We start from the raw sequence: 21,274 nt of genomic DNA, 5'->3' as shown, positions 1-21,274 counted from the left end.
AATCAAACTCGGGCATTTTAGACTCTTCAGTCCAAACTCTCCTTCCCTCCCTCCCTCAGTTCAAACTCTCCTTCCCTCCCTTCCCAAGGCTCATGGAGAGAGGTTTTTTGGTATCTGTAAATCGGAGGGGGAAAAAAGAGACAGATTTGGAGATTGAGAAATTGTCCTGGAATCCTCAGGTCGATGGGGTCCGGACTCTTTCTGGGGTTCTTTAAGGGGAAAGTTATTTGGCGTTTCTGAATCGTAAGGCTTTGAAGTAATAAGGGTTATACCTGTTCCGGAATTTGCAGATCAGTCTACTGGACTGAATCTCCGCTACGAGAGAACGTGATCCGGCTTATATTGATAGAGAGAAGAGCGCCGGAGATGGAAAATACGGCCTGGAATCTTAAATATATCAGGCATCTGTGACACGATGACTGGCACTGTCACTCGATGAAGAGGAGGGATGGCACTGCCACTCTGTGCAGAGGAGAGACGGCACTGCCACACCACTGAGAGGAGGGACGACACCGCCACACCACTGAGAGGAGACGCGGATCTTACGAATGCATGAAAGGAGAGGAGAAACTTCCAGTCCCATTGAAAGGAAGATTGGATTTTCCAAAACCTTGCAAATGAGGCCTGGAATTTCAAAGTCCAAGGAAGAGAGCCTTGGGGTTTCCAGGTCAGTAAACAGGCATCACTGGCTCAGCCTTGTCCTTCCATGAAATACCCACCGCCTCCAATTTCTCCTTTTGGAGGAACGCTCTGGAAATCACCACCGTTGATGGGAAGAAAAACCCTTACAATTCCCCTCCAAGGTTATGGAAACGGATGCTGGAACTCTTTGGGTGTGTGTGAAGAGAGAAGTTTTAAAGTATTCCAGACACTGGTACAGCTCTGAGGGGGAAAACCTGTCCTGGAGGTCCTGAGGTCTCCTGAAGAAGGTTTGGCCGTCAACAGAACGTCCAGAAGAATTTGTTGTTGTGGTATTTTGGGTCCAAACAACAAAACCCAGTTGTTGTGGGACAACTGTCCAGCTCCTGGAAGTGATGTGTGTGGATGTCTGGAGGTGTTAACTGTGTGTGTGTGTGTGTGTGTGTGTGTGTGTGTGTGTGTGTGAAATTGAAATTGAAATTGAAATAAGTTTATTGAGGTAAAATACACACAAAGGGATGAGGTAGCTCAAGCTATTCTCACCCCATTCAGTACAACGTGTTAATATATACATAGACACACATCACAAATAAACACATTTGTGTGTGTGTGTGTGTGTGTGTGTGTGTGTGTGTGTGTGTGTGTAGCTGAGTGCCAGGGGTCACCCCTTTCCTTCTCTCACACCACACCCTCCTCTCTCACCCCCTTCCCCCACCCACCCCCACCTCACATACCGAAAAAGTATATCCACAGATCGTCTACGTATATAATATGGTATATAACACCCAACCCTTTTCTAAGAATTTAACAAGCGTTAAATTTGAAGCGGTTTAGCCCAGCCGGAAGCGTATGAGCTTCCACAGCTCACCTAACCCATCCAGGCCGTGGGTTGACGTAGTGGTGGGGGGGGGGGTGAGGCGTATTGTGGTGTTCAGGTGCACATTGCAGCGCCGAGATATTGTTGCTGTGGTTAGTTGCGTAGCATTTGCAGTGTATTACAGCGCTTCACAACTACCAGCAAGCACTTAAGACCAACCACAAGCATTTAAGACCAACCACAAGCATTTAAAACCTACAAAGAGTACTTACGACCTGCCAACAAGCGATCGAGAACTACAAACAAGCACTTACGACCTACCAAGAAGTATCTAAGACCTAAAAAAAAGCACTTGAGACCTTACCAGCAAGCACTTAAGACGTACCAGCAAGCACTTAAGACGTACCAGCAAGCACTTAAGACGTACCAGCAAGCACTTAAGACGTACCAGCAAGCACTTAAGACCTACCAGCAAGAACTTAAGACCTACCAGCAAGAACTTAAGACCTACCAGCAAGCACTTGAGAACTTGGCTCACCTGCATCTGGCCTGCAATGTTGCTAACATTGATCACGTGCAAACAAATCCTTGCAATGGGCAGGATGCACATAAGTTCTCGTGTCTTTGTTTGCAACTTCTTCCTTTTCTTCTTCTTCTCCTCTTTGTCTCTTTACATTATGTTTTTTTGTTCTCTTTTGTTATTATATATGTTTGTTATTTTTGTCATCCACCTCTCCATCCTTCGTCCTGCTCTCTATTTTGTTTGATTTTTATTCATTTATTCCCTCCTACCATCTGTCTCCTCTTCCTACTCTCTCTCTCTCTCTCTCTCTCTCTCTCTGTCTCTCTCTCTCTCTCTCTCTCTCTCTCTCTCTCTCTCTCTCTCTCTCTCTCTCTCTCTCTCTCTCTCTCTCTCTCTCTCTCTCTCTCTCTGTCTCTCTCTCTCTCTCTCTCTCTCTCTCTCTCTCTCTCTCTCTGTCTCTCTCTCTCTCTCTCTCTCTCTCTCTCTCTCTCTCTCTCTCTCTCTCTCTCTCTCTCTCTCTCTCTCTCTCTCTCTTTCTCTTTCTCTCTTTCTCTCTCTCTCTTTTTCTCTTCTCTTCCTATTCAAATGGACCCCGTTCCAAGTCTCTCTTCAACATGATGATCTCTGGAATGGGAATCAGGAATATGGAAACGTATTCCAAGTTTAAATCCCAGAATTGCCTGCGCAGCTTCCTCGGATTAGCAAATTCAATGGAGCTAAAAACAGGATGAAGAAAATTTCAGTATTCGGTGTATATTTCAGAAGATTAAATACATGTGTGTGTGTGTATGTGCATATTGATGTGCTTGTACGTATGTATGTATGTATGTATGTATGTATGTATGTATGTATGTATGTATGTATGTACTTTTAAATGTATAAAAGAAAACTTGATCGGTTCTTCTTATAGGATTCAAATTGTTTTTCTGCTTATATATATATATATATATATATATATATATATATATATATATATATATATATATATATAAAGAAGTAAAAGCGATAAAAAGTGTTCTCCGTTCTTCATGTGTGTGCGGTCGCATGCGCGCACACACACACACACACACACACACACACACACACACACACACACACACACACACACACACACACACACACACACACACACACACACACACACACCTCGCGGTTGAGTGCACTGCGCTCTGGGGTCGTAGTCCTAAAAACCCGGGTTCGATTGCCGACGGAGGTGGATACAAATGGGAAGAGTTTCTTTCACCCTGATGTACCTGTTCACCTAGTATTTAATAGGTACCTGTGAGTTAGACAGCTATTACGGGCTGCTTCCTGGGGATGTACTCACCTAATTGTGCTTGCGTGGGTTGAGCTTTGGCTCTTTGGGCCCGCCTCTCAACTGTCAATCAACTGGTGTACAGATTCCTGAGCCTACTGGGCTCTATCAGTATCTACATTTAAAACTGTGTATGGAGTCTGCGCATTCTGTGCATTCCCCCACTCACTCTCTCTCTCTCTCTCTCTCTCTCTCTCTCTCTCTCTCTCTCTCTCTCTCTCTCTCTCTCTCTCTCTCTCTCTCTCTCTCTCTCTCTCTCTCTTTCTTGCTCATCTGGCGTATACGGACATAAAAAATTTACCCCACTTCCTCGCCATCTTTTCTTCCACCCCCCCCCACACCTACCACCCCCCCACACACACCTTCCACCCCCCCCCCCACACCTTCCACACCCACACACCTTCCACCACATCCCCCACACCTTCCACACCCCCACACCTACACCCTGTCCTCCATCTCCACACCCCTCTCTCCCCCCCCCCCACCCCACTCCCTCCACCCCAAGTCCTCCCCCACCAACATGCACATTTCCATACATATATATATACATATCCTACACTACACGACGGCAGGGAAACTCTTGTCAAGAAAAGATCCCCAACGCCCCCCAAAAAATCTCCCTAGGATTTTCCCCAAAGCGCTTGGACCCTTGCAGGAGGCATTGGAGTGGCCAGAACTAGGGAGCAATATGTCTGCAATGTTGAGCAATAGGGTCGTACAAGGTCAAATGTGTCCAGTAGGGTCGTCCAAAAGACTCATAACGTTTGTTGGTATTTGGGATGAGAGAGAGAGAGAGAGAGAGAGAGAGAGAGAGAGAGAGAGAGAGAGAGAGAGAGAGAGAGAGAGAGAGAGAGAGAGCAAATCAGAATACAGACAGACGAAAATAATTATGAGTTTTGAAGGCGGGGAATGAAGCTGGGACGGTGATTGGAATTTTCACCCAATCCCAGGTCAAGGAAAGACGATATAAACACGGTAAAAGCACACACACACACACACACACACACACACACACACACACACACACACACACACACACACACACACACACACACACACACACACACACACACACACACACACACACACACACAAAAGCGATCGGCTCGCGACTGTATGAGTTCATTTACGACTTACAGGTCCTGGGAGCAGCAGCAGCAGGCAGGCTGTTGGGTCGGGAGAGAGAGGAGAGGAGAGGAGAGGAGAGGAGAGTCGGGAGCACCAACATAAATATTAAACCAATTGTGTTCCATTTATATTTCATTTGTATGATTTTAATTACGACTTTAGGGATGTTTTTGAGTGATTTTCGAAGGCTTTTGTATACTTTTTTGTTTGCTTTTTGAGTACTTTTGTGTACTTTTGTGTGCTTTTGTGTGCTTTTGTGTACTTTTGTGTACTTTTGTGTACTTTTGTGTGCTTTTGTGTGCTTTTGTGTGCTTTTGTGTACTTTTGTGTACTTTTGTGTACTTTTGTGTACTTTTATGTACTTTGTGTACACAATGCTTTGTGTACTTTTGTGTGCTTTTGCGTGCTTTTGTGTGCTTTTGTGTACTTTTGCGTGCTTTTGTGTGCTTCTGAGTGCTTCTGTGTACTTTTTTGAGCTTTTGAGAACTTTTGTGTACTTTTGTGTACTTTTGTGTGCTTCTGTGTACTTTTAAGTGCTTTTGGAAAAAATCGCCGAACCACCGACAGACAAGATAAACAGACACAGTATGACCAGTAACCCCCCCCCCCCACTTCCCTCTCCCAGAAATAAACAAAAAAGTTCATAAGAGAAGCAGCACACACAAGGAAGGGAAAAAGGGGGTTCAAGAATGGCCTCGCCAAATCCCTGTACGGGAAAAGAGGAGGAGGAGGCAGAGACGATGAGGGAAAGAAAAAGAAGAAGAAATTGGGTGAGGGGAGAGAGAGAGTGTGGAGGATGGGTTAGGTACAGTGCCGACTGAGGGGGAGGGAAAAGGGGGAGAAGAGAAGGGAAGAGAGGTGAGAGAAGGGAGGGAGAGGCGAAAGAAGAGGGAAGAGGTTTGGCGGGTCAGAAGGAAGTGAAGTGAAAGGAGATGGGAGAGAGAGAGAGAGAGAGAGGGAGATTATCAAGAGAAAAGGGATGGGAGATGATTGGAAAGGAAGGAAAGGGGAAGGGGGGGGCGGGAAGGTCGTTTGCTGCTGGTCGTTCAGGTATGACGATATACCAGCGCTGATCGTCTAGGTATGACGGGAACTAAGGGGGGCACTCTGCTAGTATTCATACCAGTGTGTTAAGATGACTCAAGAAAAATGGCTGTTAATGTACTTTTGTGTAATCATCTTAACCCGATTCGTTGCCAGAATTCATCTACAAAAGCTACCCCCTCTTTACCCCCCCTCCTTTGTTTCCCTCTTTCGTTGCCCCTCTGCAATATTCCTGTTTCTTTCCGGTGATTTTTTAGTTATTATTCACCTTTATTCCTTCAGCAATCTTCTATACGTCGTTTTTATTCGTCTTTCCCTCTATCATCCCCCCCCCTCTTCGTTCTTCCCTGTTCGCTTCCACCTGTTTTGTCTCCCCTTCACCTCTTCCCTCACCTCTCCTCCCCCTCACCTCTCCCCTCACTTCTCCCCTTACTCACTGTCCTCCACTAGACGCTAGGCTTGTCTTCTTGACTCACACATGATCCTCACAATACACACAACTCTTCAACGAGTCTTAGTAAGAGAGAGAGAGAGAGAGGGGGAGAGAGAGAGAGAGAGAGAGAGAGAGAGAGGGAGAGGGAGAGAGAGAGAGAGAGAGAGAGAGAGAGAGAGAGAGAGAGAGAGAGAGAGAGAGAGGGAGAGGGAGAGGGAGAGAGAGAGAGAGAGAGAGAGAGAGAGAGAGAGAGAGAGGGAGAGGGAGAGAGAGAGAGATCACCACCAGCTGGTGCTGAAGACAGCATCACAAGACCCCGTCCTCACGGGTTGTTACAACGTCACAAATATGATGTATTAAATTCCCCGAACTTAACCTAATTGAGGTTAGGATCCTGCATCATCCCAGGGAGGATTGACTAGGAACCGATCCACAGCTGGTCGCCCCTCTTCACCTAGCAGTAATGGGTAAACTGGTCGTAAACCGATTGGCGGGTCGTGTTCCAGGGAATAACTAATCTTGTAAGGCTTACCATGAGGTATGGGAAGGGAAGTTCTCAGCCTGCTAACAGGAGTCAGACGTCGTCTGCTCCTGTAACCTCCTGTGTAAACAAAAGTTTGATTACAACAGAAATTCAATAAAAAGATCAAAATAGTAAGGCAATGCCTGACAAAAAAAAAGAAAGACAAAATATAAGAGAAACTTTACAATGAAAACTTAAGATATTGAATAAAATTTAGAGTGAAAACTAAAGATATTGAATAAAATTTAGAGTGAAAACTAAAGATATTGAATAAAATTTGAATAAAAACTAAAGATATTGAATATAATTTAGAATGAAAACTAAAGATATTGAATAAAATGTAGAATAATAACTAAAGATATTGAATATAATTTAGAATGAAAACTAAAGATATTGAATAAAAGTTAGACTGAAAACTAAAGATATTGAATAAAATTTTGAAGGCATAACAAATACATGGAGACACAAACACCACGACAAACACCAAGACAAACACCAAGACAAACACCCTGGTGCAGGTAAACAAGGCAGGCGCCTCCACGGGAAATTTACATGCCGAAAAATAAGATCGGAAGCCTTCAATTTCTGAGGGAAACCGTCTCTGAGCTGGCGAAGACTGAGGGCTTCCGCTAAGTGTTCTAGAGACCAGACTGGGCTGTGTGTGTGTGTGTGTGTGTGTGTGTGTGTGTGTGTGTGTGTGTGTGTGTGTGTGTGTGTGTGTGTGTGTGTGTGTGTGTGAAAAAATCAGTTGATTGATTGACAGTTGAGAGGCGGGCCCAAAGAACCAAAGCTCAACCCCCACAAGCACAGCTACCTGAGCACACACACACACACACACACACACACACACACACACACACAAACACACACACACACACACACACACACACACACACACACACACACACACACACCCTACTGTGTTCCATTCTCTCCTCGTTTCCGCCCTTCCGCTTTCTTTCTAACCCCCTCTTCACTCTCTCTCCTACCCCCTCTCTTTTCTTTCCCTTCTCTCACCACTATTCAATCCCCCTCCCTCCCCCCTCTCACAACCTCGGACCACTGGCCATGGTCGCAAAATGAGACTTGTGGGCGGTGTTTGACAAGTGCTGGCGGGCCGTAATAAATCCTCTGATATTACTCTCAGTGGGTTCGGATTACGCGCCGAGAGGATCCTGGAGGCGGATGAAGGGGGGGGGGGGGGATCGAATACTACAACGGCCGGACTAAGACGGATTTTGTCTCTGTCGGTCGCAATGACTCCGCGGGACTCTCTCGTCTCTTATTGAGGTGTTGTGTCATTCCGTTTATAGATGTTAGAAGTTCCTGTTCTCTTTTTTCTATTATTTAACTGTTTTTTCTTGAGAGAGAGAGAGAGTTCTTGTCCTCATATCCCAGCTCCTTTTCCTCATATTCCAGCTCCTTGTCCTCATATCCCAGTTCCTTGTCCTCATATCCCAGCTCCGTGTCCTCATATCCCAGCTCATTGTCCTCATATCCCAGTTCCTTGTCCTCATATTCCAGCTCCTTGTCCTCATATCCCAGCTCTTTGTCCTCATATCCCAGTTCCGTGTCCTCATATCCCAGCTCCTTGTCCTCATCCCAGCTCCTTGTCCTCATATCCCAGTTCCTTGTCCTCATATCCCAGCTCCTTGTCCTCATATCGCAGCTCCTTGTCCTCATATCCCAGCTCCGTGTCCTCATATCCCAGTTCCTTGTCCTCATATCCCAGCTCCTTATCCTCATATCCCAGCTCCTTGTCCTCATATCCCAGCTCCTTGTCCTCATATCCCAGCTCCTTGTCCTCATATCCCAGCCCCTTGTCCTCATATCCCAGCTCCTTGTCCTCATAACCCAGCTCCTTGTCCTCATATCCCAGCTCCTTGTCCTCATATCCCAGCTCCTTGTCCTCATATCCCAGCTCCTTGTCCTCATATCCCAGCTCCTTGTCCTCATATCCCAGCTCCTTGTCCTCATAACCCAGCTCCTTGTCCTCATATCCCAGCTCCTTGTCCTCATATCCCAGCTCCTTATCCTCATATCCCAGCTCCTTGTCCTCATATCCCAGCTCCTTGTCCTCATATCCCAGCTCCTTGCCCTCATATCCCAGCTCCTTGTCCTCATATCCCAGCTCCTTGTCCTCATATCCCAGCTCCTTGTCCTCATATCCCAGCTCCTTGTCCTCATATCCCAGCTCCTTGTCCTCATATCCCTACCGAGTGTTACATAGGCCTTAATACTGGCTTAGCATCGTTCTCCTCTAAGTAACATTTCTCCTCTTATTCTCGCCATCATTGCATTATATTCATCATTTCCTGCATTGTAATCATATTGATTTCATTGTTACCATCATTACTGCATCTTCCTCAATTACGCTCTTATTCGTACACTCAAGATTGTTTGGACATCTTCGGTTGGGTCTCGAGCAACAGTAAGCTCTGTTAACAGTAAGATTCATGCAACAGTAAGCTCCTCTGTAAACATAGAGCTTTCTGCTATAGTAAACCCCCAGTCAACATAAAGCTCAGGCAACAGCAAGCCCCTCCGTCAACATTGAGTCCCCCAGCAACAGTAAGCACTCCGTCAACATTGAGCCCCCCAGCAACAGTAAGCCCTCCGTCAACATTGAGCCCCCCAGCAACAGTAAGCCCTCCGTCAACATTGAGCCCCCCAGCAACAGTAAGCCCTCCGTCAACATTGAGCCCCCCAGCAACAGTAAGCCCTCCGTCAACATTGAACCCCCAGCAACAGTAAGCCCTCCGTCAACATTGAGCTCCCCAGCAACAGTAAGCCCTCCGTCAACATTGAGCTCCCCAGCAACAGTAAGCACTCCGTCAACATTGAGCCCCCCAGCAACAGTAAGCACTCCGTCAACATTGAGCCCCCCAGCAACAGTAAGCACTCCGTCAACATTGAGCCCCCCAGCAACAGTAAGCCCTCCGTCAACATTGAGCCCCCCAGCAACAGTAAGCACTCCGTCAACATTGAGCCCCCCAGCAACAGTAAGCACTCCGTCAACATTGAGCCCCCCAGCAACAGTAAGCCCTCCGTCAACATTGAGCTCCCCAGCAACAGTAAGCCCTCCGTCAACATTGAGCCCCCCAGCAACAGTAAGCCCTCCGTCAACATTGAACCCCCAGCAACAGTAAGCCCTCCGTCAACATTGAGCTCCCCAGCAACAGTAAGCCCTCCGTCAACATTAAGCCCCCCAGCAACAGTAAGCCCTCCGTCAACATTGAACCCCCCAGCAACAGTAAGCCCTCCGTCAACATTGAGCTCCCCAGCAACAGTAAGCCCTCCGTCAACATTGAGCTCCCCAGCAACAGTAAGCCCTCCGTCAACATTGAGCTCCCCAGCAACAGTAAGCCCTCCGTCAACATTGAGCTCCCCAGCAACAGTAAGCCCTCCGTCAACATTGAACCCCCAGCAACAGTAAGCCCTCCGTCAACATTGAGCTCCCCAGCAACAGTAAGCCCTCCGTCAACATTGAGCTCCCCAGCAACAGTAAGCCCTCCGTCAACATTGAGCTCCCCAGCAACAGTAAGCACTCCGTCAACATTGAGCCCCCCAGCAACAGTAAGCCCTCCGTCAACATTGAGCCCCCCAGCAACAGTAAGCCCTCCGTCAACATTGAGCCCCCCAGCAACAGTAATCCCTCCGTCAACATTGAGCCCTCCAGAAACAGTAAGCCCTCCGTCAACATTGAACCCCCAGCAACAGTAAGCCCTCCGTCAACATTGAGCTCCCCAGCAACAGTAAGCTGGCTGCCCTTAGCCGCCCCCGTGCCAGACGTAAGAGTACAATCGTTATTCAGGTCCCGTGATTAGCGAGAGGTAGTTGGCTCACTCTGTGCTGCCTTGGAGGGGGTGGTGGCTGTCAGTGTTGACGGGGTGGGGGGGGAACAGAGTCATGAAGACATCCATTGCCACTTCAAGAACCGTCTCCCAGACGACGGTGAGTGCTCGTCCAAGCGGTCTAATGTCGGGGTGGCTATGGAAACACACACACATCCACGTCAAGAGCGGGTTGACGTGGATGGATATGGGGGTTGACGGGAAGATTGACTCGCCACTCCACCCACCACCTGTTGCTGGGTCCTAACAAGCCAAGCTGCAATTGACGTCGGGCGGGGAACGATGTAAAGGCTGGTATCACGGAAAGGCTTGAGGGCGGGCCTTGATGGGGATTGATGCGAGCCACATGGTGGGGAATTGATGGGGTTAAGTGAGGGAGTGTGTTGCAGAGTTGAGATCTCTCCGCCTCATTCCCTTCCTTTGCACCTCCTCCTTCTCCTCCTCTCGATGAAGTGAGGCAGACCTGGAGGGGTGATGGGGGTGTGGGGGGATGAATGGGGGGGGGCGGGGCGGGGCGGATGAAATAAGATGTTTAGGGGGTTAGGGGGTGTTGGGGGATTGATTAGTGCCAGGAGGTGTTGAGATCATAGTGCCCGGTAATGGAAGGGTGAGATGAAGGATATCAAGTTGATGGATGGATAAGGAGTTAATGGATGGGAATCTAAGAGGCGTGGCTGGAACATTTGATGGATGCCTGTTCCGCTGTTGCATGAAACTACTCGAGCGAATGTTCACATAAACGAAAACGTTTCACACAGACCTCACAAACGGGCAAAACGTTGATTAATGCCTTTCAGTGTAGAAAACTGCCAGACCTTACATGTAAGGCATATATATATATACAACCCACATCATAACTACCACATAAGAGCAGCAACCTGCAACAGATCGATGAAGATTAGAACCTAGCTCTTACCTACGCTCCACCAGGTCACTGAAACTTGCAGTCAGTAAATAGCAATAACGCTGCTGGCTGGTCCGTTAAGACGGTGAACCTCACACATCTGACCAGAAAGAAAGAGTGAAGACGTTTCGGTCCGTCTTAGACCATTATCAAGTTGGGGGAGGACCGTAACATAAAAAAATCCCAACCAAACATTAAGAATAATCCAACGAGCTTTTGACCTCAAGGATTACAACGTGTTTATTCAGCTGAACAAATCTCTGGTGCACTCTGTCCTCATCAAGCAGGAAGACATATCTACTTGAGAAAAAAGTTCATAGCAGAGCCATAAAAAATCATCCCAGGACTAAGTGAACTCATCCCACTAAAGCTGATCTGATACTGGTTGGGCAGATCTCATACCACGAGGCTTGATCTTATCGAATCCTTTAAACCACTAAATAATTTCGTGAGATACTAATCCAAACCACTTCTGTAAAAGGACCAATGTTACGCCAAATAGTGGGGGCAACCGCGTCTAGCTTCAACAAGCCACAATGGACTTGTTGTTACTTAACTTGTTTAACTTAACCTGTTGACAACAGGAGATAATTTTCTCATCCACAAACCCTTGAAATCCTCTACCCGCCACAACAGGAAATGCCAAGACAATACTCCGGATCAAAAATTCAACCCGAAAATATTCTCAGGAATATTGTGGGAGAACCTTCAGACAGCCGCCGGCTTCCTGTATCCCATCGAGACCACCAGAGGTGTCGACTCAGTTAAATTCATGTAATACCGGAGGCACTATCGTTCCAAATTTGCACATCTAAGTAATTCCTTCACAGAGCGGGAGGCGCGGTAGAGATATGCTAAACAGGCTCTTGAGGACCATCACTGAGAGAGAAGGAAAGACGATCTGCCCTCCCGGTACAACACAAACTTAGTCTCTAAGATCACACCAGACTCGATCCTTGAGACAACATGGGCAGGCCAGGTGGAGCACCAAGGTCTCTACGTAGAGGATGGATAGGTAGATGCTGGGTAGAGATACTAAAGAGATACTAGTTAGGTTGGTGTTGGGGTAAGTAGATACTAGGTAATTACATGCTGGGTAAACAGATACTGAGTAAATAGATAATGGGTAAATATATGGTTATGCTGAATAGGTAGATGCCAGGGAAGTAGATGTTGGGCACGTAAATACTGGCTAAGTTGGTGGTAGGTAGGTAGGTAGATGCTGGGTAGGGAGATAGATGTTAACTTAGTTGAAGACTGGAGAGAACAGTCAGTTTAACTGTTAACTCCCCGGACGTGTCCAACGGCTCTCAAGTCTCGACACCACACAAAGTTTGCTGTGGGGGGGGGGGGTCTTGACGGCGCTGGCGGCACATTGTGGAATGACTGGTTCCTGCCTGTGTGTGGAGTGACTATATAGTTCCTGCCTGTGTGTGGAGTGACTATATAGTTCCTGCCTGTGTGTGGAGTGACTATATAGTTCCTGCCTGTGTGTGGAGTGACTATATAGTTCCTGCCTGTGTGTGGAGTGACTATATAGTTCCTGCCTGTGTGTGGAGTGACTATATAGTTCCTGCCTGTGTGTGGAGTGACTATATAGTTCCTGCCTGTGTGTGGAGTGACTATATAGTTCCTGCCTGTGTGTGGAGTGACTATATAGTCCCTGCCTGTGTGTGGAGTGACTATATAGTTCCTGCCTGTGTGTGGAGTGACTATAGTTCCTGCCTGTGTGTGGAGTGACTATATAGTCCCTGCCTGTGTGTGGAGTGACTATATAGTCCCTGCCTGTGTGTGGAGTGACTATATAGTTCCTGCCTGTGTGTGGAGTGACTATATAGTTCCTGCCTGTGTGTGGAGTGACTCTAGTTCCTGCCTGTGTGTGGAGTGACTATATAGTCCCTGCCTGTGTGTGGAGTGACTATAGTTCCTGCCTGTGTGTGGAGTGACTATATAGTCCCTGCCTGTGTGTGGAGTGACTATAGTTCCTGCCTGTGTGTGGAGTGACTATATAGTCCCTGCCTGTGTGTGGAGTGACTATGTAGTTCCTGCCTGTGTGTGGAGTGACTATAGTTCCTGCCTGTGTGTGGAGTGATTATAGTTCCTGCCTGTGCGCACTGCACACTGTACCAAGCTCTGCCATTAACATCATTTAAAATACGTATTCATTGCAAAAATAATGTTCTTAACTTCTAAGTGTAACTTTAACGTGTCTTTAGTTCATAAAGGCAATAATGTTTATTTTATAAACACTTGACTTTAGAGTTTCATGTATGGCGGCAGGAATGTTGATTATATCATAGTGTGATGTTTCTCTCCTGTGTGACGCCAGGGACGTTATTGATAACGCTGACTATGATGTTTCTCACCTGTGTGACGCCAAGGACGTTATTGATAACGCTGACTATAATGTTTCTCACCTGTATGACGCCCAGGACATTGATCATATCAATAACTTTTAATCTCTCGCCAGTCTGTAGACAAGACCTTTATCATAACACTAATCGTTCCTCCTTCCTTTAAATTAAATTCCAAAACAAATACCCAGTTAAATCATTACCCATAACGTCTTCAAATCATTAACCACGACGTTTATATTGCCCCATTGACCAATATCGAAGGTAAAAAAAATCTAAATCATAGATTTAGATCCTGCCTGTGTGTGTCTAAATCTAAATCTAAATCATCATTAACCAAGTGTCTCCTATTATGACCGCAGGAACGTGCTCGTGGGCGCGGGGCACCTGATCAAGATCAGTTGTGTGGGGTCGTGTAGATCACTCTACGCCGGTGACTACTACACTAGCGACACCCAGTACAGTCCCCTACCCATACGCTGGATGAGCTGGGAGGCTCTGTTCCTGGTAAGTCCCCCTGGATGGTGAAGGGTCCTTCACCCCTTCACCATCTTTGGTGGTGAATGGTGTGTGTGTGTGTGTGTGTGCTGGGTGGTGAAGGCTTGTTTTCTTGAAGGTGAATGCTGGGGCGCTCTATGTAGGTGAATGCTGAGGTTCTATATTGTAAATGCTGAGGGGTCTATGTAGTAAATGTTAGAGTTCTAGGTGGTGAAGGCTAGGGTTCTAGGTAGCGAAGGCCAGGGCTCTGGCTGATGAAAGCCAGTGCTCAATATCGTGAGCACAGAGCTCTGGCAGGTCAGCACCAGGCTCTAATGGGCAAGTAGGGTCCTCCTCCACGGGCTGACAAATGCTCCCAATGTTTCCATTCACCGGGGCTGTATGGGTCTCGAACCATGGACCCCATGCGAGTGAGACCGACGCTCTATCGACTCGGCTATGAGTAGTCTGAAAAAGGAAAGACTAATGTATATTTCCACGTAAGTGTGGATGACAATTTATACTTTCATTGCTTATAACAATGGCAATGGGAGATGACTATAGGCTGTATAACTACCTTCCTCGACTCTAGGAAGTGCATAGCCTCTATTTGCTATGTTAACATTGATAATAATTCCCATACATTTCTTTTTGTCTCTAATGCTGAAGTTGTAAATATTAAATTTGAGACACAATATCTATTTATAATGTATATTTCTTCTTTAATTTGATGGTATAATATCGGTGTATATGTTTTACATAATTCTTTCTCTACGTCACTTGTTCAATTTTACGTTAATTAACCCTGAGATTAATCTCCAAACATTGTACCTCTCTCAGCTTATTGCAATGTTCCTGATACACATCTTTTTTGGCATACATTTTACACGTTGAGGAAATGTTCTATAACTCGCTTATTTCTGCTTGTCTTCTCCAGGGTCACTTCAGTAGCCGGAGCGACGTGTGGTCCTTCGGGGTGACGCTATGGGAGATGCTGACCCTGGGCCGCCAGCAGCCCTACGAGCGCCTGTCTGACGAAGGCGTTATCGAGAACCTTGCTCATTTCTACCACGACGACGGCGCGGAGGTCAGTGCGCCTCGCCGCCTCTCGTGTTCGCATTGATGGTGGTCTCTTGCCAAGTTACTCAGTTCTCGTGATGATCAATCTTAAAATATTGCTGTTGCCTTATATATATATATATATATATATATATATATATATATATGTCGTACCTAGTAGCCAGAATGCACTTCTCGGCCTACTATGCAAGTCCCAATTTGCCCAATAAGCCAAGTTTTCCTGAATTTATATATTTTCTCTATTTTTTTTTCTTATGAAATGATAAAGCTACCCATTTCATTATGTATGAGGACAATTTTTTTTATTGGAGTTAAAATTAACGTATATATATGACCGAACCTAAGAAACCCTACCTAACCTAACCTAACCTATCTTTATAGGTTAGGTTAGGTTAGGTAGCCGAAAATGTTAGGTTAGGTTAGGTAGGTTAGGTTGTCGAAAAAACATTAATTCATGAAAACTTGGCTTATTAGGCAAATTGGGCCTTGCATAGTAGGCTGAGAAGTGCGTTCTGGCTACTAGGTACGACATATATATATATATATATATATATATATATATATATATATATATATATATATATATATATATATATATATTATATATATATATATATATATATATATATATATATATATATATATATATATATATATATATATATATATATATATATATATATATATATATATATATATTTAAAAAAAATAATATCAGATGCATCGAAACATAACTGTGTGAGTTCACATTACCCACCACACCTTTGAGTCGTCCACAGGGATACGTTTTACTCCCATACTTCTTTTCCCTCACTTACTTCCCTCCATTTTCCTCCTACTACTTTCTTCCCCCCCTCCCTCCACTCAAGCAATTTTTCTCCTGTTCCAGATGTTCCCTAGCCAGCCTGCCTTGTGCCCTAAGGAGATCTACGACCTGATGCAGGAGTGCTGGAGACGGAACGAGGGCGACCGACCCAACTTCCGGGACATCCACGTGTTCCTCCAGCGCAAGAACCACGGCTACACCCCCGAGGCGTGAAGGATGAGGTGGATGACTCTGTACGGCAAGGATAACGAAGTGATTGTCACCAGAATCGGATAAAGACCAGAGAGAGAGATAAAAAAAAAGAGTTTTACGAGAGCTTATGTGTGTATGTGGTGGTGGTGGTGGTGGTGGAAAGACCTATAATGAGGATATCGATTTTTCCAACTGGGAATAGCGGCGAAATAAAACTGTTGGGTGAGGGGGGGAATTTATGAAACGTTTGTGGATGCTACGGGTGTTCGTGTGGTCCCGCCCAAACAGACAACAGAGGGGATACTATGGACTTCAATACTTCCTTGAGTAGACCCATTTTTTAATTCTGGGTTATGGAAATGACTGGAGATGAGTATGGGATTCGAAATAGCGTTCTGTAATCGCTTGAAAGTGCTGACAAAATCTGGATACAGTAGTGTATGAGACCTATTTTTATGTGATGAATGTTTTTTTTCAATTGCACTGAAGAACGGCTGAAGCCATTTCGACATCAGTTGCAGTACCACTGGTGAAATATATATATATATATGTTCCAGTACAATAGGTTTACAAGCAACAGTGCCACTGAGATAATAAGAAATATCAGGTATAAGTATCGGATATTAGGTGTAGTAACATTATAGTGATGATAATGATTGTAGAAGAAATGGTTATTAGCTTCTTGTTGCTGAGAATGACGCGGTGGAGCCCCTCAAATGGTGTCACTGTTACTGCACCGTACCTGGCCGTGACAAGGCAGTTTCACTGACCAAACAGTGCCCTCGATGCAGGAGGACTAGTGCCACAGTACCAGTGGAAGGGCAATCCTATAAATAATACAGAATCATGACAATACAGAATCAATGACATGACACTACAAGTAACGTGACAGTACTATTAACATAACAAAACAAATAACATGACAATACAAGTATTATAGAACTAGTAACAAAGACTAATGACAACAATTAATCAGTCTCAGCAATAGAGGCAGCGCTTGAGATGGAAAACAAATCAAAATAGTGCTAATACGACCCCCTGTACTAAGAAGCTCCAGAATAGTGTAACTCGCTCAGGAACAGTGTGTTTTGTGCCCCCCCCCCCTCTCCTGTCATCCACCATACTCCACCATACTTTCGCCATACAGTAGGTCGTGTGCTCTACTCCACCTCCCACCCCATAGTGTGAGGAAATAGTGTGTGTATATATTTATACACACAACACACACACACACACACACGGAGCTCTGAGGTCATCCGCCGAAATCCAAAAATGATATATGACAACTGATGGAAATTATGAGACCAATAACCAAAAAATATATATGTCAAATTAATTGTTAAAAAAAAACCCAGCACGAATCAAAGAAACGTTTTTATCATTATATAGATTGTGCACCCGCTGGCCGCCACCAGGGATGTGTACCACCACATCCCTGGTGTAGTGATGATGTGTACTCATCTTGTGGTGGCCAGCACAAGAATGAGAATGAGGATGTTGATGAATGATGTTAAAAACCATTATAAATTTTTGTCGCCAATGCCTTTCCTCTCTCTCCCAGTGAGAGTGTTTGAGGTGTTCTCTGTTTACTGTGTGTGGCCAGACTCGATACTTTCCTATACCTGCCAAAAATAACCCCTAAAAAAATACTTGAAGGATCATTTGTTTTTGTTAGTGTTGTGATGGTGTATATTATGTATGCGTGTATGACGACGTGGGTCTTACATCTCTCTGATGATAATTAAGAGGGCTTCTCTAGTGTCTTACCGATTAGCCGATAAACATTGGTCGAAAAGCGCCCAAAATTAAGGAAGGAATTCAATTGAAAAGGGAACAAGTTTTGGCGTAATTCTCTCTCTTTTCTCTGTTGTGTGTCTGGTGTTTGGGCAGCTCGCCCACAGAGAGAGGGACGCCCACAGAGAGAGGGACGCCCACAGAGAGAGGGACGCCCACAGAGAGAGAGACGCCCACAGAGAGAGAGACGCCCACAGAGAGAGGGACGCCCACAGAGAGAGGGACGCCCACAGAGAGAGGGACGCCCACAGAGAGAGGGACGCTAGTGTCCGGTGTTTGGACACCACACTCCCGGACAGAGGGGCCCACACAACCAGCTGGACCCACTGATGGATGTGTTCCAAAGAGATGTTCCTTAACAACACCTTCTTGCCTGCACCGTTGGGGGGTATACTCCCCGACGCAGGAGGTCGTGGATGGGGGGCGGCCCCTCGACGTTGGAGGCGAAGGGAAGTCTGGCGCCTCGGAGAACACACACATACCCAGGTTACGAAGGGCATTTGCAGGTTACGGGTTATTCATGCCCGTGCCACCTCTTGGCTGGCTTAATCTTCATCAATCAATCAACATTGCAGGGTATAGCGCAAGTCTCGCGTCCATAATCACGCGCCGTTGTGAGGTAGGACGAATCGCTTCTCACCCGACTTTGCTATATATTTAAAAAATGAAAAAAGATATTTATTTTCTACAGTTTCTTCCATCAGTTTTACCCTTCTCCCCAAAACCTTATACATATATATACTTTCCACCATTGTGTAAAAAAAATATATATTTAACCATCACATTTTGTGGTTATGAGAACTGGAAAGAATTACCTCAACGCTTTAGTTTATTAGCAAGAGCTAACGACGTCGAAGGTTCAATCAGGTGGGTGATCCTCGGGCTGCTTCCACCTCACTGGGGAAGAATATTTAGGCGTAAATATTTCGTATAATCGGGCTTACCATATCCCGTGCTACATGGACACTTCGTTCTGAGTAGCTAATTCTAAAACGAAACGAAACATATAATCATTGTCGTTTGGGTTTTATAAATATTGTGAGAGATACCTTCTGTTTTTTCTTTTTTTTTAGTTTGTGGCTGATTATTACACATGTGTGTGGTTGATTGAGGATTTTGGCCCGTGTTGACCTTTGCACATGTGGACTGGAGAACTGTGTTGATCTGTGCACATGTGGACTGGAGAACTGTGTTGATCTGTGCACATGTGGACTGGGGAACTGTGTTGATCTGTGCACATGTGGACTGGGGAACTGTGTTGACCTGTGCACATGTGGACTGGGGAACTGTGTTGATCGGTGCACATTTGGGCTGAAGAACTGTGTTGATCTGTGCACATGTGGACTGGGGAACTGTGTTGATCTGTGCACATGTGGACTGGGGAACTGTGTTGCCTGTGCACATGTGGACTTGGGAACTGTGTTGACCTGTGCACATGTGGACTGGGGAACTGTGTTGACCTGTGCACATGTGGACTGGGAACTGTGTTGACCTGTGCACATGTGGACTGGGGAACTGTGTTGACCTGTGCACATGTGGACTGGGGAACTGTGTTGCCTGTGCACATGTGGACTGGAGAACTGTGTTGATCTGTGCACATGTGGACTGGGGAACTGTGGTGATCTGTGCACATGTGGACTGGGGAACTGTGTTGACCTGTGCACATGTGGACTGGAGAACTGTGTTGATCTGTGCACATGTGGACTGGAGAACTGTGTTGATCTGTGCTCATGTGGACTGGAGAACTGTGGTGATCTGTGCACATGTGGACTGGGGAACTGTGTTGACCTGTGCACATGTGGACTGGGGAACTGTGTTGACCTGTGCACATGTGGACTGGAGAACTGTGTTGACCTGTGCACATGTGGACTGGAGAACTGTGTTGATCTGTGCACATGTGGACTGGAGAACTGTGTTGATCTGTGCTCATGTGGACTGGGGAACTGTGGTGACCTGTGCACATGAGGACTGGAGAACTGTGTTGACCTGTGCACATGTGGACTGGGGAACTGTGTTGACCTGTGCACATGTGGACTGGAGAACTGTGTTGACCTGTGCACATGTGTACGGGAGAAGTGAGTTATCATAATTATATGAACATGACCCTTCCAATTACAGGTAATAGGGGAATCTATAATTAGTTCTTTTCTTTCGTTCCATTTTGTACTAAGTTTACTTATAACGTGGTTCACTGATAATGAGATTTGTTAACGGAGTCTCATAACAAGAATCTACGTTACCAGGGGTTCAACCGTAAACGATTTACGTTAATAAGGTTCAGCTATAATTAGCGTTCGCCATTAACACCAAGTCACCTGTAATTGTGTTCAGTGTTAGCAGACTTCACCTGTAATGCAGATAACGTATCTGAGCATCTAAGATCTCAAATTTCAACTCCAAAGTCACACAGAATCAAAATAAAAAACAAACATTTCTCCACAATTCATTTATGAAACGAATCAAGAAGAACGTCAATTTTTGTACATTTTGTACATAATGTATTCCTTGAACGTGAACAAGAAGGCTGCCAAGAAGGCTGTGTTCCGACTGTGACCTCTTCAGACAACCACACGAACCCAGCCTCTACCATCCATCCCTCCCACACAAAAGCCTGAAGCAGCCACCTCTCACCCGCCACCGACCATCATTACAAGCGTCTGTGGTCAGTAACAAGGCAATCAAATTTTCACCGCCTTTTCTTAGCCTTATACACAGTGTAGTGGAGCTAGTCAACCCAAAAAAAAAAAAAAAACTTAAGTATAGTGATACTAAATTAATATGTTTCTTGCTGGCGATGTCTTGAGTGCTGTTCGTCTCCGTCGCTATTTCTTGTGTGTTATTATTTCTCGTTTCGATTATATATATATATATATATAGGGAAAAAACTACTTTTTTTTGCACCTCATTTGCTTATATAGAGCTTTAAACTGTTGGGTCTACCTTTGGCTAATGCATGTTTGAGACTGTATGTGAATATATATATATATATATATATATATATATATATATATATATATATATTCATATATATTCATATATATTCATATATATATATATTCAACAAGCCATTCTGGCTTGTTCGCATATATATATATATATATATATATATATATATATATATATATATATATATATATATATATATATATATATATATATATATATATATATATATATATATATTATTCGTTTTATATTGCCTTTTTGCATTGTAGCTTGTAAGAGGACCTAAGTAAAGTTACCAACGATGGCTGATATGATGTTTTACATGAATGTTCAATATTTTACATGTTCATTAGTGACGCACTCTGATTTCGTTAACGAGTTCAGGTTCGTAATGCCACGTTTACGAATTTTGATTCTGAAATCTC

At 45.1% G+C, this 21,274-nt stretch overlaps 2 protein-coding genes across 2 annotated transcripts in view; one reads left to right on the top strand and one right to left on the bottom strand.

Moving 5' to 3' along the window:
* The window catches only part of LOC123748549 (discoidin domain-containing receptor 2), a 318,778-nt gene extending 298,412 nt beyond the window's left edge, over positions 1-20,366 (top strand). Inside the window, exons 15-17 of the mRNA XM_069330646.1 lie at positions 13,897-14,041; positions 14,949-15,098; positions 15,981-20,366. Of these exons, the coding sequence (XP_069186747.1) occupies positions 13,897-14,041; positions 14,949-15,098; positions 15,981-16,130 (445 nt within the window). The 3' untranslated portion in view covers positions 16,131-20,366. The remainder of the gene's footprint in view (positions 1-13,896; positions 14,042-14,948; positions 15,099-15,980) is intronic.
* LOC138367942 (uncharacterized) lies at positions 18,914-19,990 on the bottom strand. The gene has a single exon (XM_069330224.1). The coding sequence runs from the start codon at positions 19,988-19,990 to the stop codon at positions 18,914-18,916; it is 1,077 nt and encodes a 358-aa protein (XP_069186325.1).
* Positions 20,367-21,274: the final 908 nt, after the last annotated feature.

This window comes from Procambarus clarkii, chromosome 24, assembly GCF_040958095.1.
Source record: "Procambarus clarkii isolate CNS0578487 chromosome 24, FALCON_Pclarkii_2.0, whole genome shotgun sequence".
Taxonomy (NCBI): domain Eukaryota; kingdom Metazoa; phylum Arthropoda; class Malacostraca; order Decapoda; family Cambaridae; genus Procambarus; species Procambarus clarkii.
This window is presented reverse-complemented; position numbering and strand designations above follow the sequence as displayed.

Bases quoted from the DNA above. Each gene is read 5' to 3' on its own strand.
- LOC138367942 (XM_069330224.1), bottom strand. From the start codon at position 19,990: ATGATAACTCACTTCTCCCGTACACATGTGCACAGGTCAACACAGTTC.